Here is a 17178-nt window from a genome sequence, read left to right as displayed (position 1 = left end):
TTGTTACCCTTGTAAATACACCCTGTAAATAGTTTCGCTACTGTGCTTTCACGTAACAATACTTTGGTTTTCATATGTTGCCAGCATCATAGAGTTTCTTACAAAAATTACTAGAGGGAACTCTGGCGCTGCAGTCGTTGTCCTACCATGGCAATGATGGGAAGTACATGGATTTGTCTGATCTTCGTGCTTGTGGACTCAAACGTTCTTGTGGCTTTGTATATTACGCTATATAAATCTCATTGTATATTTCAGCGCAATCTACAGTCTTCGAAGTGCAGAAGACACCGGGAATGCGTACAATTGCTATTAATTGCAACGATTGAGCTTCTCCAGGTGGCCAAATCAAAACGCACCAAGCGTCTCAAGGCACTGGCATGCCTGCGATAAATTCATAAGGGCATTTCATTCGTTTGTCGATACATGCATCCGTGGCTTAATGGTTTCAATATCAGGCTTCTGTGCTAGAGTCCTTGTGTTCGAATCCTGCCGTCCGGCAATTTTAATGATGTTTATTTAATTATTTATTATGCAATAAGCTGTTGAAAATGAAGAGTTTGCAAAGTCAGAAAGCCGTTTGAAGCCAAAAGGACGAAGTTTAGGCAAATCCATGTACTTCCCATAATTCCCATGCTAGGACAACCGCTCCCATTGCAGCTCCCGTAGACACTAGAGCCAGAGTTCCCTCAAGTAATTTTTGTAGGAAACTCTTTGGCCAGCATGGTCGTCGGCCATTTCAGCAGCGCCTCCTCAAAACTGAAAATAGCGAAGCCTAGTCAATCCAGTAACCGCCGACCACACCAAACTGCAGCACAAGCCAGCATGGCAAGGAATGTGAACAACAAACAAAACAACAAGAAACACTGCGTTTTAGAGGCAACATGTAACTTTATTTTTGTTCGTAGTTTTCTCAGCATCTGCTTTGCACATGTCACTGTTATTATACGATGGTGCATGGTGTTGGAATCTATGAAAAATTGCAACAGCACAGGCCAAGAGCCAATTCAGTGACGTTATCATGAATAGCCCGAACAGTGAGAATTTATGAACTGATGGGTTGATGAGCAGAATGCTTCATTTTGGGTCTTTCACTATAACAATCTCTCAGAATAACGAACGATTTTTAGCAGTTCTGCGTGATTCATTATACAGTCAAACCTGACTATATCGAACCAGTTTACATCAAATTATTCTGTATAACAAACAATTTTTGAACACAGTATAGTTACAATGAGTATATATAGCAAAAATTATGAAAACAGCAGCGAATCCCAACAAGTTGGCTTTCCCCCCAGTAAGAGTAAGTAAGAGGTTGGATAGAGCCGCACTGCCGGGTTTCCTCGCCGTCGCGGCTCCATCCAGCCACTTTCCCTACCGTGACCGCGCTGTGTTGGGCGAGCCGTCGACATCCCCCTGCAAAGAATGATCCTGGCCCGCCCGCAGCGCTTGCTCAGACAGCCAATCGTGCAAGATGGCCCAAGTGTGAATTGTCTTGCTGCTTTTTGAGTTCCTTGTGTTTGCGCCTTGTGGGCCGCCTTCTCCCACAGTGTTGCCGTGACGAAGCGGCAGAATTTGCTTTTCGCCATGAAGCTCAAAATAGTAAATTGGGCTGAATGCGGTGAAAAGTCGGATGACCCTGCAGCGTGCAAGATTCCGAGGAGCACTCTCAGCACAATCTTGAAGAATAAGGGGGAGATTAGGGCTATAGTGGGCAAACTCGCGACTCGGTGGCGTTTTTACAACTGCTAGTAGGTACAGCGGGACGGGGCGTTTTTCACGGCACTCGACGTTTCTGCGCAGGCGCGAGCAAGAGCGGGTGCAAGAGAGAAAATCTGGGGGCCTTTGCTCCTTGAATATGTGAGTCTGCCTAGGCACAACGAAGGAGGTTTCTTAACGCGTGTTGTATGCAGTTATTCCCTAGGCATGCCGGCATTGCGTAGTGCGGTCCAGTTTGTTTACGCTCCGCCACTGGCTGCCCGCGCGGTGAGGCAGTGGGCACAGATGCCCCATTTGGTGATCGCTGTGTCTGAAGGGGCAAGGTTCTGACTGGTGTTGTATAAGTCGCGGGTCGCTTTTTTAGTTGCAACAATAGATTGCATTTTTTTACAAACACTGCTCCAGGAGGGCACATGTAATCAGTAAACGGAGGCCTCAGGAGGGCACCTGAGGTTATGATAAAGCAGGCGGCTCAGGATCTCCAGGGCACCCAAGGGGTAGCGGGGGGATCAAAGCTGGAAGCAGGGCGGCCTGTGGGTTTGGGGCCACGGAGGCCAAAGCTCACTCGCTGCTCTGCCCCTCTTTCCTTCGCTTGCGCGGGAGTGGCACTCATGAAGGCACCATCTTTATTATTTCACCCTCACAGGCTTTCACTCGCACCTAAATCACAGTGTGCGGGGCACAGTAGGATCTTATCGCACCTGGACTTTACATATGGAACATCACGCCACTTCGGCGGTCGCTCTTGTCGCGGTGCACGCGGTTTGAGAGGTGCGTTCCCAAGCAGCCGATTGCAATTCAATCATTTTACCCTCTGTGTCAGTGGAAGTTTTCATTCATTGTCTCGGTATTCCATAGCGGCGGCAGTGAAATTTCATTATACTGAAATAGCGTTCAAGCACACCTCATTATATTGAGGTTCCCAATACATGGTGCTCTATGGACAAGAGGGTATGAAAAGTTAAATTGTTCGTTATATCAAGAATTTTGCTATATTGAAGTTCGTTGTGTCTATGTTTAACTGTACCGTAACTAAGCTGTAATCAGTGCTGGTATAGCAACATGGTGTTTCCTTTAATAAGGGTAGGCCATACTGTATATCCTTAATTTCTATGTACCCAAGATAATGATAGCTTGCTAAATTCTTGTTATGCAATGCCAGGAGACTCCCGAGCATGTGCGGTACCATATTTTCTTACCTAAAATTTGCAAGCATTAAACTTTGTGAAAAATTATTTCATATACGATTTCATATCCCTTTTTTTTTTCTTTCTTAATTCGATTCGAAATCTACTATTCGGTATTCTCACACCCCTAATTACAACTTGTTTAGAATCCTGTGACGATGTTCAGCTGAAGCTGAACAGTCTGTGCCAGGACCCCACTACTGCTCCTCCTTCACATGCATGAGACAGGTGGCAGTTGTGGGCCTTACTCATTTAAGCCTGCACTCAAGGCTTGCAGCTGTGGAACAGGTACAAGCCTCCTCGTAGCAATAAAAATGTAGTGCTGCAGCAGCAATTCTGCAAAACACTTTTGGAGCAACTGCAACTCTGCTGTGCTACACCAAGAGGCTAAATGGCATAAACAAGTACAATTACAAACAAGTCCCTTTCAGTGATATGTCCACGCTGATAAGTAGCTGAAACGCAATGTCACATGGCAGAGTGAAGCAGGACGCTGCTAACTTCCAAATCATGGAGTATGGGCAGCACAAATTTTCTCACCTCTGCTTGTGGTCCTGCCACAAGTGTGCATTCAGCACATCCTCCTTCAAGAAGAGGTCACCACATTCCTTGCAGGGGTAGACCGTGTGCAAAACAGTGGCAGTGGTTTCGTCCTCTTGAGACAAAAGAGGGAGAAGAATAAGACATTGTTTGGGAAAAGTGGGAACAATTTTAAGCAGAAATGAAGTTTTCGCCTTTCATTTTCCTGGTGCACTCTTTGTTACCTTTAGTACATTGCATATGGTCACAGTTAACAATAAAAAACAAGCAATAACAAAAGCAAAGCATATGACCACGCACATTGCATATGTGTCCCATGCACTATTCCCTTGTGTTCCTACTTCTCACACCACCTTCAACAGTCCCGACACTGCCCTTACTAGATCAATCTTCCATCCTAATCAACTGCATGTAGGAAGCATCACGCAATGCTCTGTCTGACCTTACATTTAACATAAAGCTGGGTAAGCAATAGTTAGCTAAATGAAACTGTTAGACTAGTACAACAAGCTTACTGACGGTGACAAGGCCACGCATAAGCACAATATTATTTTTGTGAACTACAGTTCACAAAAACTAGAACTGTGGCGACAATAGCTCTACCAGTTGCTACGCAGAATATGGAACAGCAGCATTGCAACAAAAATGTGAAAGGAAATGGTGAATAGTTAAGAAAGCCCAGTGCACCAAGAAAATGACCTGAAATATTCACATTCCATGTTGTTCTCATTCATTTGCTTGTTGTCAAGCCAACAGTGCGAAACAACCCTGCACAATCTCCATACTTCTGTCAGAGTGACAAGAGCTGACGTTAGGAAGAACCAAGCATCAAGCGAGCATGACTTGGACAGTGAGGAATCCCTAGCATATTGTTGATCCCACGACGTCGTGCTTAGCAGCGCAATGCCATGACTACTAAGCCATCACAGCGAGGGCAATATTTTACATATGTACACTAGTTAGCTCTTTGGGTACTGTGCATTCCCACCCACCTTGTCCCAAAGGTATTTTCAATGTGCAACAAATTCAATATCTGTTCAAGTAGCACGAGTAGGCTTTAAGTTATTTTATTTTTTAATCTGAACATTCAAACAAAAGTTAGCACATGCTAATAATGTTATTATTTGGATAAGTAGTGTCACAATAAGGAAATTTGTGCAAAAGAAAAGAACATTTTATATGTCTTGCAGAAGATTCAAAAGACCTTCTTTCTGTGGTATTCCTTAAAACATGGAACCACACAAAGTGGTACCTGGGTTTTTTTATTGTGCGTCCAATGCTCGGTACACAGCCATTCAGGTCAGGCACAGATGGTTGCAGGTCAGGCACATTTCGCGAGATTCCTTGCGGCACTTTTGACGCATTTGTGTTGGTGTGCAGACATGGCAGGCTCATGTTTGATGCTCTTTTGCTGCAGTGACAGGTATTTTCTTATAAAGTGCTGGCCTGTCAGATGCATCGGGTCATCTGCTTTCAATGCCTGTATTACACTCTTCTTTGGAGGTGTTTACTGGTATTTACCAACGAGCTGATGGATGTGTTCCAACAGGTAGCCTGTCATCCTTCTCTTGCCATCAAGCGTCCCATGAACAATGTTGTGGTTCAAGATAATGAAGGAGATGAAAAAAATATACCACTTCACTGACGTTTGAATAACAGCATCTGAAACTGTCACAATCATGTCTGCCTTGTCCACAGCTCCTATGCAGGTATTGTACTCGCTGATGCACAGAGGTATCATTTTGGTTCCACTGCTCCTTTTGTCCTGCCTTGGAGCCTCCAAAATTAGTTTAATTGAAAGCATGCACACCGCTTGTTTGTCCATCTACCACACAAACAAAAGTTCACTGAAGGACTTGTGTGTTGTGAACACAAGTAAACGAGCCTACTGCAAAAAAAATCACTGGTTATAGCATAAGAAATAAAATTACTGCCTGGCTAGACTTCCAAAAACACTAAATTGCAAACTACAAGCAAAAATCGTGATTGTCATTTAGGCTTCCACTACAAAACCGAGAACAAAGCTTTCAGTACCTATTTTGTATCTGCATTGCTTTGAAAACTTTTGTCGTCGTTTCACCTGTTATAATCCGCAGTACTTTAGTTAGCAGACAGGGAAAGAACACTAGTAAGACTTTAACAGTAAGTTGTTGCAATATATTTCCTTGCTATTCAGTATTCAAAAATACCGAATAGTTCATTTTCAACTGCCAATACAAATATTTAGTGTATAATATCCCATTTGCATTCAAAACTTCGAATATTCACCCACCCTTGATCTTGAAACTTATTTTGAAGAGCAGAGATTATCAACCACAATTTGTGTAATCTGCCACCCTCTGCCAGTCCATCACTGTTCACAAAGCGAAGAAACCACAGAATTAAGAAGTAGTGGTTGCGGCTCAGTAGCTTTGAGAAAGCTGGCATGCTGATGAGTGGATCCAGTGATGACTAGTCACCACATAAAGTTCTTTTCATAGTAACATAGCACAGTTACCAGCCAGGAGAATGTAAACTTCACCTAGTGTGACTTCCGTCCAATCATGAATGCAATTGGACAGAGAAGGTGCGCAGGCAACAAGCACCTGCTGACAGAATAGGTTTTTCCCTTCTACAATGATGTCGACAAAGTCTTGAGGAAACAATCTTTCAATATTTCCAGCTTGCACGATTCTGCAGAGATGTTAGGGTTTGATTCGCCAGATGCCACTGACTCAAATTCATGCAGTGTCGGTTTGAAGCAACCTGCTCTCCATGTTCTGTCAGAGCCTCCACATTCTCTTTTACCATTCTACAGATGTTTCATGCTTGCAAATTATTTTGGGAAGGGCAGACAGTATGCAGAAAGTCATGGCTTCACTCCGGCATGGCCAAGGGAGTGCATAGGAACGAACATGAGTACACCTGGCCACGGCACTTAAAGGACTAGAGAGGAAACATGAAAGTCGAAGCAGACCATAATTTCATTTTCTTTATCAATTACATGCGTTTCACTATTACAGAGGCTACACACTACGATGTTATCTTTAATTGGCGCAACTCGGAAAGGGTGAAAGAAACGAGACACAAGGGAAAATACATGGAAACAGGGGGAGACAGTACTTCGGTTGGCACATGACTCGCATGCTTCCGAAAATTGCAATGCTGAAGGCATACATGGCATGGTCGAACCTTAAGACATCTGTCAAGCTAAGCAAGAAATAAAATTAGCCCATTGCATATGCAGCATTTGTAAAGCGCATAACATTGGCCATGCTGTGTTACATACACCATTATGATATATGAAGAAAAAAAAGTGCCATTCCCGGATTACTGCTTTCAGGCGATACCAGGCTTACTCAAAAATGGGATATACAGACCTGTCTACCTGCATTCTTTTCTTTCTTTCTTTTCTGAAGCCCATCTTTACTTCCTAACCCACAAAAAAGCAAACACTCACCGCTTTCATCATCCCATACATCACCAGCTGGCTCGCAGACACGCATTCTGTTATCTTCGACAAAAGTATTCAACGGCGTTTGTAATGGGATGGACTCCGCTACTGACTTCTTTCCTTGGGCATTTACAAATGCCTCTGATGTCTATTACCATGCAAAAAAGGAAATAGCAGCATCACTAAATAAAGCCTAAGGTGCAATGCAAGTGAAGAATATCCATCAAGCGCATAACAAGCTGACATAAGAGTCAATGTAGCTTCATTCAACCCTCTTTAATTGATGAAACCAAGTGATCCATAATCAACAAGTGGTTCTGACAAACAACTGCAGTTCATCATGCACCAATTAATTCACTGGAGCCATACAGGTTAGAGCGCCACAAGTAAAATTTTGATGTTGCACGGTCACAACAAATAAGCCACTAAGATCATCAAAATTGTTGGTCAGTCGCAAGCATGTTATGCCTGCACTTAGTGCTGCACCCAAAAAAAGAAAGAATGCAAGGAAAGTTCCTCTGAGAGGTTGCAGAGTCTGGAGAAAAGGTGCCACAACGCTGCCTTGGTTCATCAGTAGACAACATACGTACGAATCTTAGGAGGGGAATGGGCAAGCATGTGGAAGGTGGTGTGAACGTCAAGCAGGAAGCCCACTACGCAACCACACACAAAGCACTCAAGATCATTGCAGTGGGGACTTGTTGCAACACAGAAGTCGCTTATGTTATCACTTAAACAGTACAGAACCAATGTTATCCTACATTGTTGGCTATAAGGTAGGGGCACCAAACAGGAACATCGAATTTAGACTGGTAACATCTTTCAAAATGGTCATTTTCGTTAAGATTATGAGCAGAAAAAAAATTAAGGCCAAGCTTCTTGCTTTTTCAGTTTCATGACAAAATCTCAAGAGGCAGAATGGCAGTGTTACATTATTAATTTCAATGTACTTTCTTGAATTTGGAGCGTTCTGGTGCAGGAAGAGTTCTCAAAACTTGCTGGTCTGAGTCTTTGGTTTCTTTAGAATGCAGCATAGTACTCCTTTACCAACAAACAATTAACCAGACTCAAGTATACATTCTCAATATACGTGAAATCACAATGAGCTGGTACAGGAGCAACGAAATGCCTTTCGTTTGTCCCATCTTCCGATTTAACAAGCGTCCTCTGAAGCAAGAGTGCCTGTTTTGGTATTCTACAAATTTGTTTGACTACTAAGCTCAGTTTAATATTCCTCTTTGGTGTCGCATTAAGGAAAATAATGAGCAAAATGAGAACAAGGGGAAAGCAGGAGCCAACGTTTCGACAAGTGGACTTGTCTTCTTCAAGGCAACATATGCTTTCCTCGCCACAGTATGTATAGGTGGGGTTCTTCTAAAGGGGAGAGGGCATAAGGCGGGTGGGTGCGGCAACAAGCGAAGGTGTGTTAGCGGCGAGAGTGTCGAATTGAGAATAAAGAAGTGCTGTGCATAAGGCCAGGGACACGGCCGTCTGTCAATCACGTGTCAAAACCCGTGTGTCAGCCTGCGTGTCAACGGCGTGCACAGCAGCCCTCTATTACCTGTTTCGCTGGTGGTTGTGGGCTATCGTGTCTCTGAAAGAGATGATAGAAGGAGTGGCAGAAACTGGTGCTTGTGAAAAAAATAATAATAAAAGAATAGAAAATACTGAAATGGAATAAACAAAGAAATAAATAAATAAAAGAAAAAACGGAAAGAAAAAGAAAAGCCAAGACACCAAACTAACTCACTTATTACAAATAATCCTAAAAAATTCTGGCAAATAATTTTTCCTTATAGTAAGTCTACTAATCGCACTACAATACACGATTCAAAACAATCTCCACTTTCTGATGAAGATTCTGCACTTTCTTTCAATGCATACTTCGCGTCTGTTTTTACACAAGATTGTTCCAATGTGCCATTTGTTCCTGAACAACCCTTCCCTTTCATGGCTCCAATCACCATCATTGCCGAAGGTATCATGAACCTCATCACGAATCTTAAGGTTTCTACTTAGCTGGCATTGATCACATCTACTCTAAAAAAACTGAAGAATACTACTGATATTTCCAGTCGCTTTCTGTGTCTCGTCTTTAACCAGTCAGTATCATCAGGTGAGCAGCCTAAGGATTGGAAGATTGGTAAGGTAGTTCTCCTATCTAAATCCAGTGACAAGCACTCCCGCTGTAATTATCGACCTATTTCACTAACATGCATATGCTGCAAATTACTTGAACGTATTATAGCTTCTATTATATCACGTATTATAGCTGTAGGGGTTACATTAGTTTTCTTGGGTGGATCTGCAGCTCTAATATCTTCGTGCTGGTATTTATCTAGTAATCTGTCCTCCATAGTTTCGACGAATTGTTCACATTCTCTTCTTTCTGGTTGAGATAAATTTACGCTGTCGAGTTGATCAGCAATTATCGTAAGTTGTTCTTTGCAGTGTTCTTTGAGCATATCAAATAAAAAGAGTGATGCATTTTCTAGGACAGCATTCTACTTCAATGATAGCCTGGAAGGTAAAGAACCGAGGGCACATCTAACCTTAATTCTGAGACCTTTTGAAATTTTCCTCTGTTTAATGCAGCTAGTGTAAGGTTTAGGTGAAATCTGTAATTTGCTTGTTTGGCGGTGAGTTTGCGGGATTGGAGGAAAGGGTGAGATTTGCTGTTGCGTGTGCTATCTGTAGTGGAGAATAATGGAACTCTTAAAAAGCCTAAATGAATATTACTTATATGTGCCTGGATACAAATAAAGTTTCGGTTACAAGACTCAAAGCAATACAAAAGATAAAAACAAAGCTGAAGTTTCACCTTCCCGGAACATTCAGTCTGTACTTCGCAAGTCCTCTGCAAATCGACAAGACAAACTTCATTATTGTACATACCAACGCTTCAACATGAATACAAGAATGCAAGATTAATTGGGAACAACTTTTAACAATTGATCTTACCTTTACGGCAGCTTCAGTTTGTACACAACTGTCCACCTAGAAGCAAATGTTTTTTTGTGTGAAAACCAGATGGTCTCAGTTACAGGAAGTAAAGCTGGAGTGAGAAATGGTGGCTACAATGTTTCAGAAACAACAAAAAGATTACCTTTCCAACTTCTTCCGTCTGCCCACAAAAGTCAACCTGTAAGGGAGATAATTACCACAGAAATTGAATGGCAGTTTCTCAGACACACAAATACATGAACACAATATTCAACATGCTACCATAAACAAATTTGTCTTAACCATGGCTACGCCTGTTCTAGACATTAAAAAAAGCATGAAAACACTTGGAAAAACACATTGAGCAAGACAAAAATTTGTTGTCTTTGAGTAACTGTTTATAGAAGCCCTATTAATAACACCATAATTTGAGGCATAAACCTTGATTTTGCTTCATACAGTCGAGTCTTGATGATTCGAACTCGAAGGGGCCCAAAAATTTGTTTGAATAAAAAGAAGGACTTCTTTTTGAAGTATCCATGCACCACAGCAGGATGCATTAACAGTGCAGAGTGAGTCGCGAAATGTCGTGGCGTGCAAGCACCACAGCGAGCGAGGACCACAAAACTGCCCACACCAGCCAACGCTCGCTTCTTGATAACTATAGTGTACTGGAGTAGGGGTAGTGGGCCGAGGGTGAGGCTTGGGCAATGCGCGTGCATGAAGCAGAAAATCCAGAAAAGCTTTGCAGCCGCGAGGCGGCGCTATGGAGCCTTTCACCTTATTTCACCAGTTGCCCGCTGTGCCAACGCCGCGACAAAGTTGGTTCTTTATTCTATGGCCGCGCTCATACGTTGGCCTGTCACCTGCATTCGTCCATGCATTTATGTTGTTCTGTGTTTTGTGCACGCATTTCTTATTTCATCTGAAGTTTTTTCTCTGACCCGCAAGGTGATATGACGAAGCCTCGTCAGAAGAACTGCTTCGCTCCCAGTTGCAGAAGTGGATATAGTGGCGTGAAGTACGCGCCCAAGTTGCTTGGTGTCCCCAAGGACGATGAAAGGTGCTGTGTTCGGAATCAGAACATTCACCGTGCTGATAAGCCCCTGGAGCTGAATGACGCTGTGTGTGAGCTACAATTCAAAGCAAAGTATGTATTTCAAGACTATGTTCACGTCACTGATGGAAAGGCAGTGCAGATACCACATGAAAAGCCCTCGCTTTGACTGGATGCAGTACTGACCATTCTGCCAAATGTTCCCCAGTACCTGTCGAAGGTACCAGCATGCAAAAGACCTCCAAGAAAAAACGTGTGCGCAGAACCTGCAGTATGTGGTTCGTCTAAGAAACCTTGCTTGCAAGTTGATGAGCTTCGAATGGATGGGCCGGCAATTGGCGTGCAGTACGTTTGACTTATGGAATGAGTTTCAATCGACAGAGCAGTGGGCTGCTCCCAAATTTCCCAACGATGGTGGTGCTGCTTATGTTCACGTGTCTTTTAACAGTCAGTCTCATGCTGTCATGATCGAAAAGACTGTCTTCATGGACTCCGGAAGTACACAAGGCGGCATTGTCTGCCCGACGTATGTTTGCCATGCGTTAATATCAAAATCACTCTCGCACACCATGGAAGAAGCGAAACAAGTGCTGCATGACTCTTTTCATCCTGTTTTACAGCGAAGCTGTCTATGACTAGCATCTCAGGATTTCCTTGTGGCGTAACGTCAACAGAAAACTATCTTCATCTATGGCTCATGCCTCTGTAAGGCAGAGGCTACAAGCACTCACCAAAGTGAAGGGAACTGTGCATACATTCTCTGGAATGACGCAGACAACATACAGAACAGCATACGTTTTAATGAAGAACAAGCTTAAGACAAGTATCCGAACCACGTGCATAATTGGTGAAAGACACCAGCGAAGCACGTAACGCTCCCTGAATACGTTTCCCAGTAAAGATTACTACTGCACAAGCTGCTGCGGTGACGACAGCTCGACGTTTGCACACGAAGCAGGGAGTGACGTAAGTACGCTTTCATACATACAAGAATCAGCCTAGTAAATGATTTATGTTGTGACATGCACGTATGATGATGACCCCTGAAGAGCAGTGTGCGTACAAGGCACGGCGAATTTCTCTTATCTCTGGCTCACTCTTTGTAGGTGCACAAAGTAGCAACGCAAGCCAAGTCACACGCTGTCAAAACATAATAATTAAGTGCATGTGAATGTCGCCACGTGAATAATTTCAAACTACTACACAAAGGGTATCATAAGAAGCCAACAAACACTGACACCAGAAACCACCCACAACCTTCGCAAAATGCGAAGGTTGTGGGTTCGGTTCCCACCTGCGGCAAGTTGTTTTTCCATCCACTTTAATTTCCATTGATTTATCGTTTCTTTATTTCATTTATTAAGCACAAGTAATTTCCCCTATGTTGTCCTTGGTGTCAGTGTTTGTTGGCTTCTTATGATATGACTAATAAAAATCGGGCCCCTCGGTTAACCCCCTTTCTTCTCTTTACGCAAAGGGTAATCATTCTAATTGTCGTTTACAGCTTCGCTGTCCAACCACCTCTACAGCATGGACTGGAGCCCATTTTTTTTGTGTAAATAAATCGCTCTTTGTAGAACTAAACCTGTGTGTGCACTGAATGTTTTCTTTTCAGTGAAGGTTCTGATAAGCCAGTCGTGCCACCGGCACATGCTTGGACTCGCAAGTACCAAGGAAACCTTTTGAGCTTGTGTCTTTACAAGAAAACAAAGCAACTTTGTTTCTTTCCCCACTTGATCTCTCTTCTGTATGTTAGAGGGTGCGGTGGAGCGCATTGAAACGCATTTTTCTGGCCGGGCAAGGAGACATCCGACGTGTATGCGTGCATGAAGGGCCCAGGTGAAAGGTGCAGCAGCGCCACCTGTATGTTTCTGGGAAAACTGCTTCACCGCGGGGCCTTCCCACGGCTCACTACCCCTAATCTAGTACACTATATTGATAATGGCAGAAAACAAAACTTCAAGGAGCGGGCTAAGCTAGAGCCGCGCCGGCGGGAGCGCGCGGAGACCGTCGAAGATGAGGGAGTTACGAGGGAGATTAGAGGGAGGACGAGGGGAGCGTAGTTACGAGGGATGACGGGAGGGAAGCGAATCTGCTTACCCGCCAGCTTGCTGGATGGCGCTAATTACCTGTGCCACCGAAGCAGCGGAGTGGTTCTTTATTCTATGGCAAAGTCGCCGAGGCCGTACTGGGCCTCCGCTGCTGCTTCCCTCTGCGTGCTCGCGTGTCTTTTCCTTCATCTGCTGACAGATCGGCGCTGTTTACCTTCTTCGTCCTGCGTTCTTAATGGGAATCATGTCTCATCAAGATGACGAATTCGTTGCCGCTGATCATAATCATGTTGGTGTGCTTCTTTCTGTTGCGGCGGCGTCGCCGCGTTAGAATAATAATAATAATATTTGGGGTTTTACGTGCCAAAACCACTTTCTGATTATGAGGCACGCCGTAGTGGAGGACTCCGGAAATTTTGACCACCTGGGGTTCTTTAACGTGCACCTAAATCTAAGCACACGGGTGTTTTCGCATTTCGCCCCCATCGAAATGCGGCCGCCGTGGCCGGGATTCGATCCCGCGACCTCGTGCTCAGCAGCCCAACACCATAGCCACTGAGCAACCACGGCGGGTTCGCCGCGTTAGAAAGACAAGGAGAATGGAGTATATACTGGGTGTCGCGTTCGTGTATTCAGGGTATGTCTTGTGTAGAATCGGGTATGGCGCACTGTCTCTAACAACCTTTCCATCAGGACGTCTCGGTTTAGACACGTCATTGTAAAAAAAAACAAGTGCGAGCAAGAGATGACGCGAGCAGATAGTGCGAAAGAAGCGGTCTGGCTGAACTAGCGCGAGTACGGTCGGTAGGGTCGCATGGTGCCAGTTTCCTGCGCGTACGTCACAGTAGGAGCCACTAAAGGCACATTCACACCGAAAGCGGAGCGTCTAAGCGGCCAAGTGGATTTTCAACGCGGCGAGGCGGTGAGCGCGCGCACCTATTCAGACCGGACGGCTTGCCTGGCGGCCCACGTCGCAGGGAAGGCGGAGCATCCAGCGTTTTCGTGGCACACGTGTCGCCATCTCTTGGCACTGGTCGCCCGTCCTCAACGTGCACGCGCGAGCGTCGTCACCGCACCACCGTTGTCTGACCGGCCACTCTCGCTTGCTAACCACTTGTGAAGAATGATCAGCTCGGTTGAAGAAACGAAATAGTTGGCATTCTACTCGCTGCTTCTTTAGCAGCTTTTCAAGACGAGCAGCAGAAAGCTCGAAGGAAGACAGCCCGCCAACGCCGTTGGTGGGTTCCCCCCACCTTGCAAGAACGAGAGAGAATGGGTCATGCCAGTGCTTTGATTCTTGTATTCGGTGTCCTTGTATACGTCGTGTCTCTTGTCATATAGCATCGGGCAACATTTGATTGCGTCAATCAAAAGTGCAGCGCAAAATCCAGCTGCCTCGGTGGATGCCATTTTGAGTCGGCTTGTCTCCTAGAGCCCTGGTTGCCTGCGGGAAAGCGGGAAGCTCCGGCGGGGCGGAAAAAATCGGTCCGAGAGCGATCGAGCTGCCCGCCTTGTTTTCCGCCAGCTTTGCCCGCTCGGCGAGGAGGTTTTCGCCGCTTTCCGCCTGCCCGCTTTGCCCGCCCCGCCTTCGGTGTGAATGCGCCTTTAATCGCTTGCGGCTCGCTTGTCACCGCGGCGAGCGGTTCTTTATTCTATGGGCGAGCCACGAAAAAGTACAGCCCGATCCACGCAGTGATAGCTGTCGAAACAGCGAAGCTGGTGGTCGTTTTATGAAGTTTGAACTCGTGTTTAGCGCGATTTTCACGAGTCTTTTGTCTCGTCGTCGTTTTGCTAGATTCAAGCTTCGGTTTCGGAGTGCGTACACTCTTAAGTTGCGTGAGGTTGTGATCAAACCACAGTCTATCACACACCTTGCAGCTGTGGCCAATGTCACGATCGAGGAATTCTCTCTTGAACCGTGCATCGGCACCCTCCGTGGGAGGAACCGCTCTGTGTCGAAGTCTCTGCTCCGCCTCATGCTCTCGAAGTTGCGGGTTAGCTTGCCTCTGCTGGCGCTTGCCTTCGTTTGCCTTCTTTTGAAACTGTGGGTTGGCTTGCCTCCACCGCCGCTTGGCTAGGGCTTCCCGTTCTCGATGCTCAGTGGTAGCGGCTCCCCTCCGCTGGCGCTTTAATTGCGCTTCCCGCGCTCGAAGCTCGGGATTTGCGCGACGGCGACGCTGCCGCTCTCGTGCGAGCTCCCGCTGTCGCTCGCCCCGAGTGGAATCCATGGGGCGAAAGCAGCGAAAAGGCGAAAGCGCAAAACACCTATGCGAAAGAACGCGCGCCGTCGAAACCAGGGTTGCCAGATGGCCCCAACAAAAGGTAGCCAAATAATTTCGAAGTGCAGCCCGAAAATAGTAAAGCGTAGACGCGTTGTAGTGGGCTGAACCATAGAGTTTCATACAATAATGGGCCTGACGGCGCTCTACCGCTGAGTAAAGCCCCGCTGAGGCGCCGCGTGTGCAAAATTGTTCGAGAGCGCTGTATGCGAAGGAGGCGCACGTGGCATATTCGACGTAATTTTGCTGCGGGCACTGAGCCCGATTGCGCGCGTACCCTCTTATAATGGTGCGCTATTTCAACTGAAAATTTATAGAGAAACATTTTTGCTACGTATACGTATTTTAGCCATGGGTTATACAGTATGAAGTCTTCAATTTTGCTGTCGTTGTCAAGTGTGTCGTCTGCTAGCGAGCGCGCGTTCGTTGCGCCGACGCTGGCGGACGCCCAATTTTTCTCGCAGAAAGTCTGTGCAGTGAATTTTTTTAGTGGTTTTACATGCTTCTGTGCGCCCGCGACTCTTGTCGGCCGGTGCCTATTGAAGCTGCCTATCTGCAACATGAAGCTGCGCAAGATAATTTTATTGATATCGTGTCATTTTACGCGCGCTTCTTGTTGGTGGAATATTCATCAGGGATAATTATCAAAGATAACAACATTAAAGTGAAATAAACAAGATTTATTAACTGCGTGGTGCAAGGAGATGTAGATGACCAATGCGTTTTTTTTTTTTTGTAAAATACCTTACAAGGCCCCTACATGGGGATTGAGTAAGGCGGGCACACAATCAAGTACATAATAATAGTTGTAACAATAAAGTACATACAATAACAATAAAAAACATTAGCTACATAAAGCTATAAGGGTACATAGATATATATGTCCACAACATGTATGAAAGAGAAAAATTATCAAATATTCTACATACACTGATAGAAAAAGTGAAAACTCCTGACCGGAATAAGCGTGTTTATTTAAAAAGCTGCACCACACCCAGGTGAACCAATCGACTTCCCGAGAAAAGGAATCAAGGCTATTTTTAGACGTTGATATGAACAAAAGTGTTAGGGAAAAGACATTGCCTATGTACTCAAACTGAATCGGGGAGACCGGGAAGTCTTTACCAATGTAATCTCCGTGGTTTGTTTAGCAATCTAGCATGCAGGCAAAATGAAGTAGAAACATATATAGTCTAATCGAATGGTATTTGCTATTCAGATCGTATTCGGCTTCAGAATTCACTAGTAAAAATTATCGAAAAAATGTTTCGTATCTGAAATTAGTATGCAATTAGTACGTCGCTAAAAATACCGCAGTTATATGTCGATCATTTGGGACTTCAATAAAATTTCGGTCGGCGCTAGTTGGTACTAAAGCCCCTCCATACACGTTTCCGCCGAACAGATTAAGTACCGCCAACTTGCCTCCTCCTCCACGCTCCTCTCCCACTCACCCCCTTAGCTTCCGGCGCCAAACGGAACTTACGTAGCTGCAGCTTCCTGTTCCGAGTGGAAGTGACGTTTTGTTTTTTAGTGTTGCTTACTTTCGCGTCGCTGGAGTGGCTTTAATTGCACCAGCTGCGGTTGAAACTGTGAATGCGATTCCATCCAAGAACCACCGCCTATTGTAACCAGCGATCTGCTCGTGTTCGCTGCTTCGCGTCAACCTGCGACCGGTTGTGGCACGAGCGACAACGTACAGTGGAATGTAGTGCCTGGGCGCTTGTTGAGCGGAATACAACAGCTTGTCCCCTTTGTATTCTTCTTATGGTGACTGCCACAGCTCTGCTAAGCACGCGCGGGCGTCTCACCATCGTCCAACAGCAGTCAAAGCAGAAATTCCCGCAGCGCAACTCCAGGAAGCGGAAACGCCGGAACCGGAAATACCGGCACCGGATTTGGTGTGAGGGGAAAAGGCGACGCACAACAAAGGTTGTCGCTACTTAAGAAAGCGGCGGTGGCGCGTGGATGC

At 45.2% G+C, this 17178-nt stretch overlaps 1 protein-coding gene across 5 annotated transcripts in view; it reads right to left on the bottom strand.

The window, feature by feature from the left end:
- LOC142564094 (uncharacterized) overlaps positions 1-15344 on the bottom strand; it is a 46654-nt gene extending 31310 nt beyond the window's left edge. For 2 of the 5 annotated variants that reach the window (XM_075674940.1, XM_075674943.1), the window contains exons 1-7: positions 14799-15344; positions 9983-10018; positions 9838-9873; positions 9698-9733; positions 8438-8470; positions 6883-7024; positions 3444-3558 (exon numbers count right to left, since the gene is read on the bottom strand). In XM_075674940.1, the coding sequence (XP_075531055.1) occupies positions 3444-3558; positions 6883-7024; positions 8438-8470; positions 9698-9733; positions 9838-9873; positions 9983-10018; positions 14799-15329 (929 nt within the window). In that variant the 5' untranslated portion in view covers positions 15330-15344. The remainder of the gene's footprint in view (positions 1-3443; positions 3559-6882; positions 7025-8437; positions 8471-9697; positions 9734-9837; positions 9874-9982; positions 10019-14798) is intronic. The other 3 variants (XM_075674942.1, XM_075674941.1, XM_075674944.1) reach the window with 3 other exon arrangements.
- Positions 15345-17178: the final 1834 nt, after the last annotated feature.

This window comes from Dermacentor variabilis, chromosome 11 (assembly GCF_050947875.1).
Source record: "Dermacentor variabilis isolate Ectoservices chromosome 11, ASM5094787v1, whole genome shotgun sequence".
Classification (NCBI taxonomy): Eukaryota; Metazoa; Arthropoda; class Arachnida; order Ixodida; family Ixodidae; genus Dermacentor; species Dermacentor variabilis.
The sequence above is the reverse complement of the archived record's forward strand: the minus strand, read 5'-3'. Positions and strand labels throughout refer to the sequence as shown.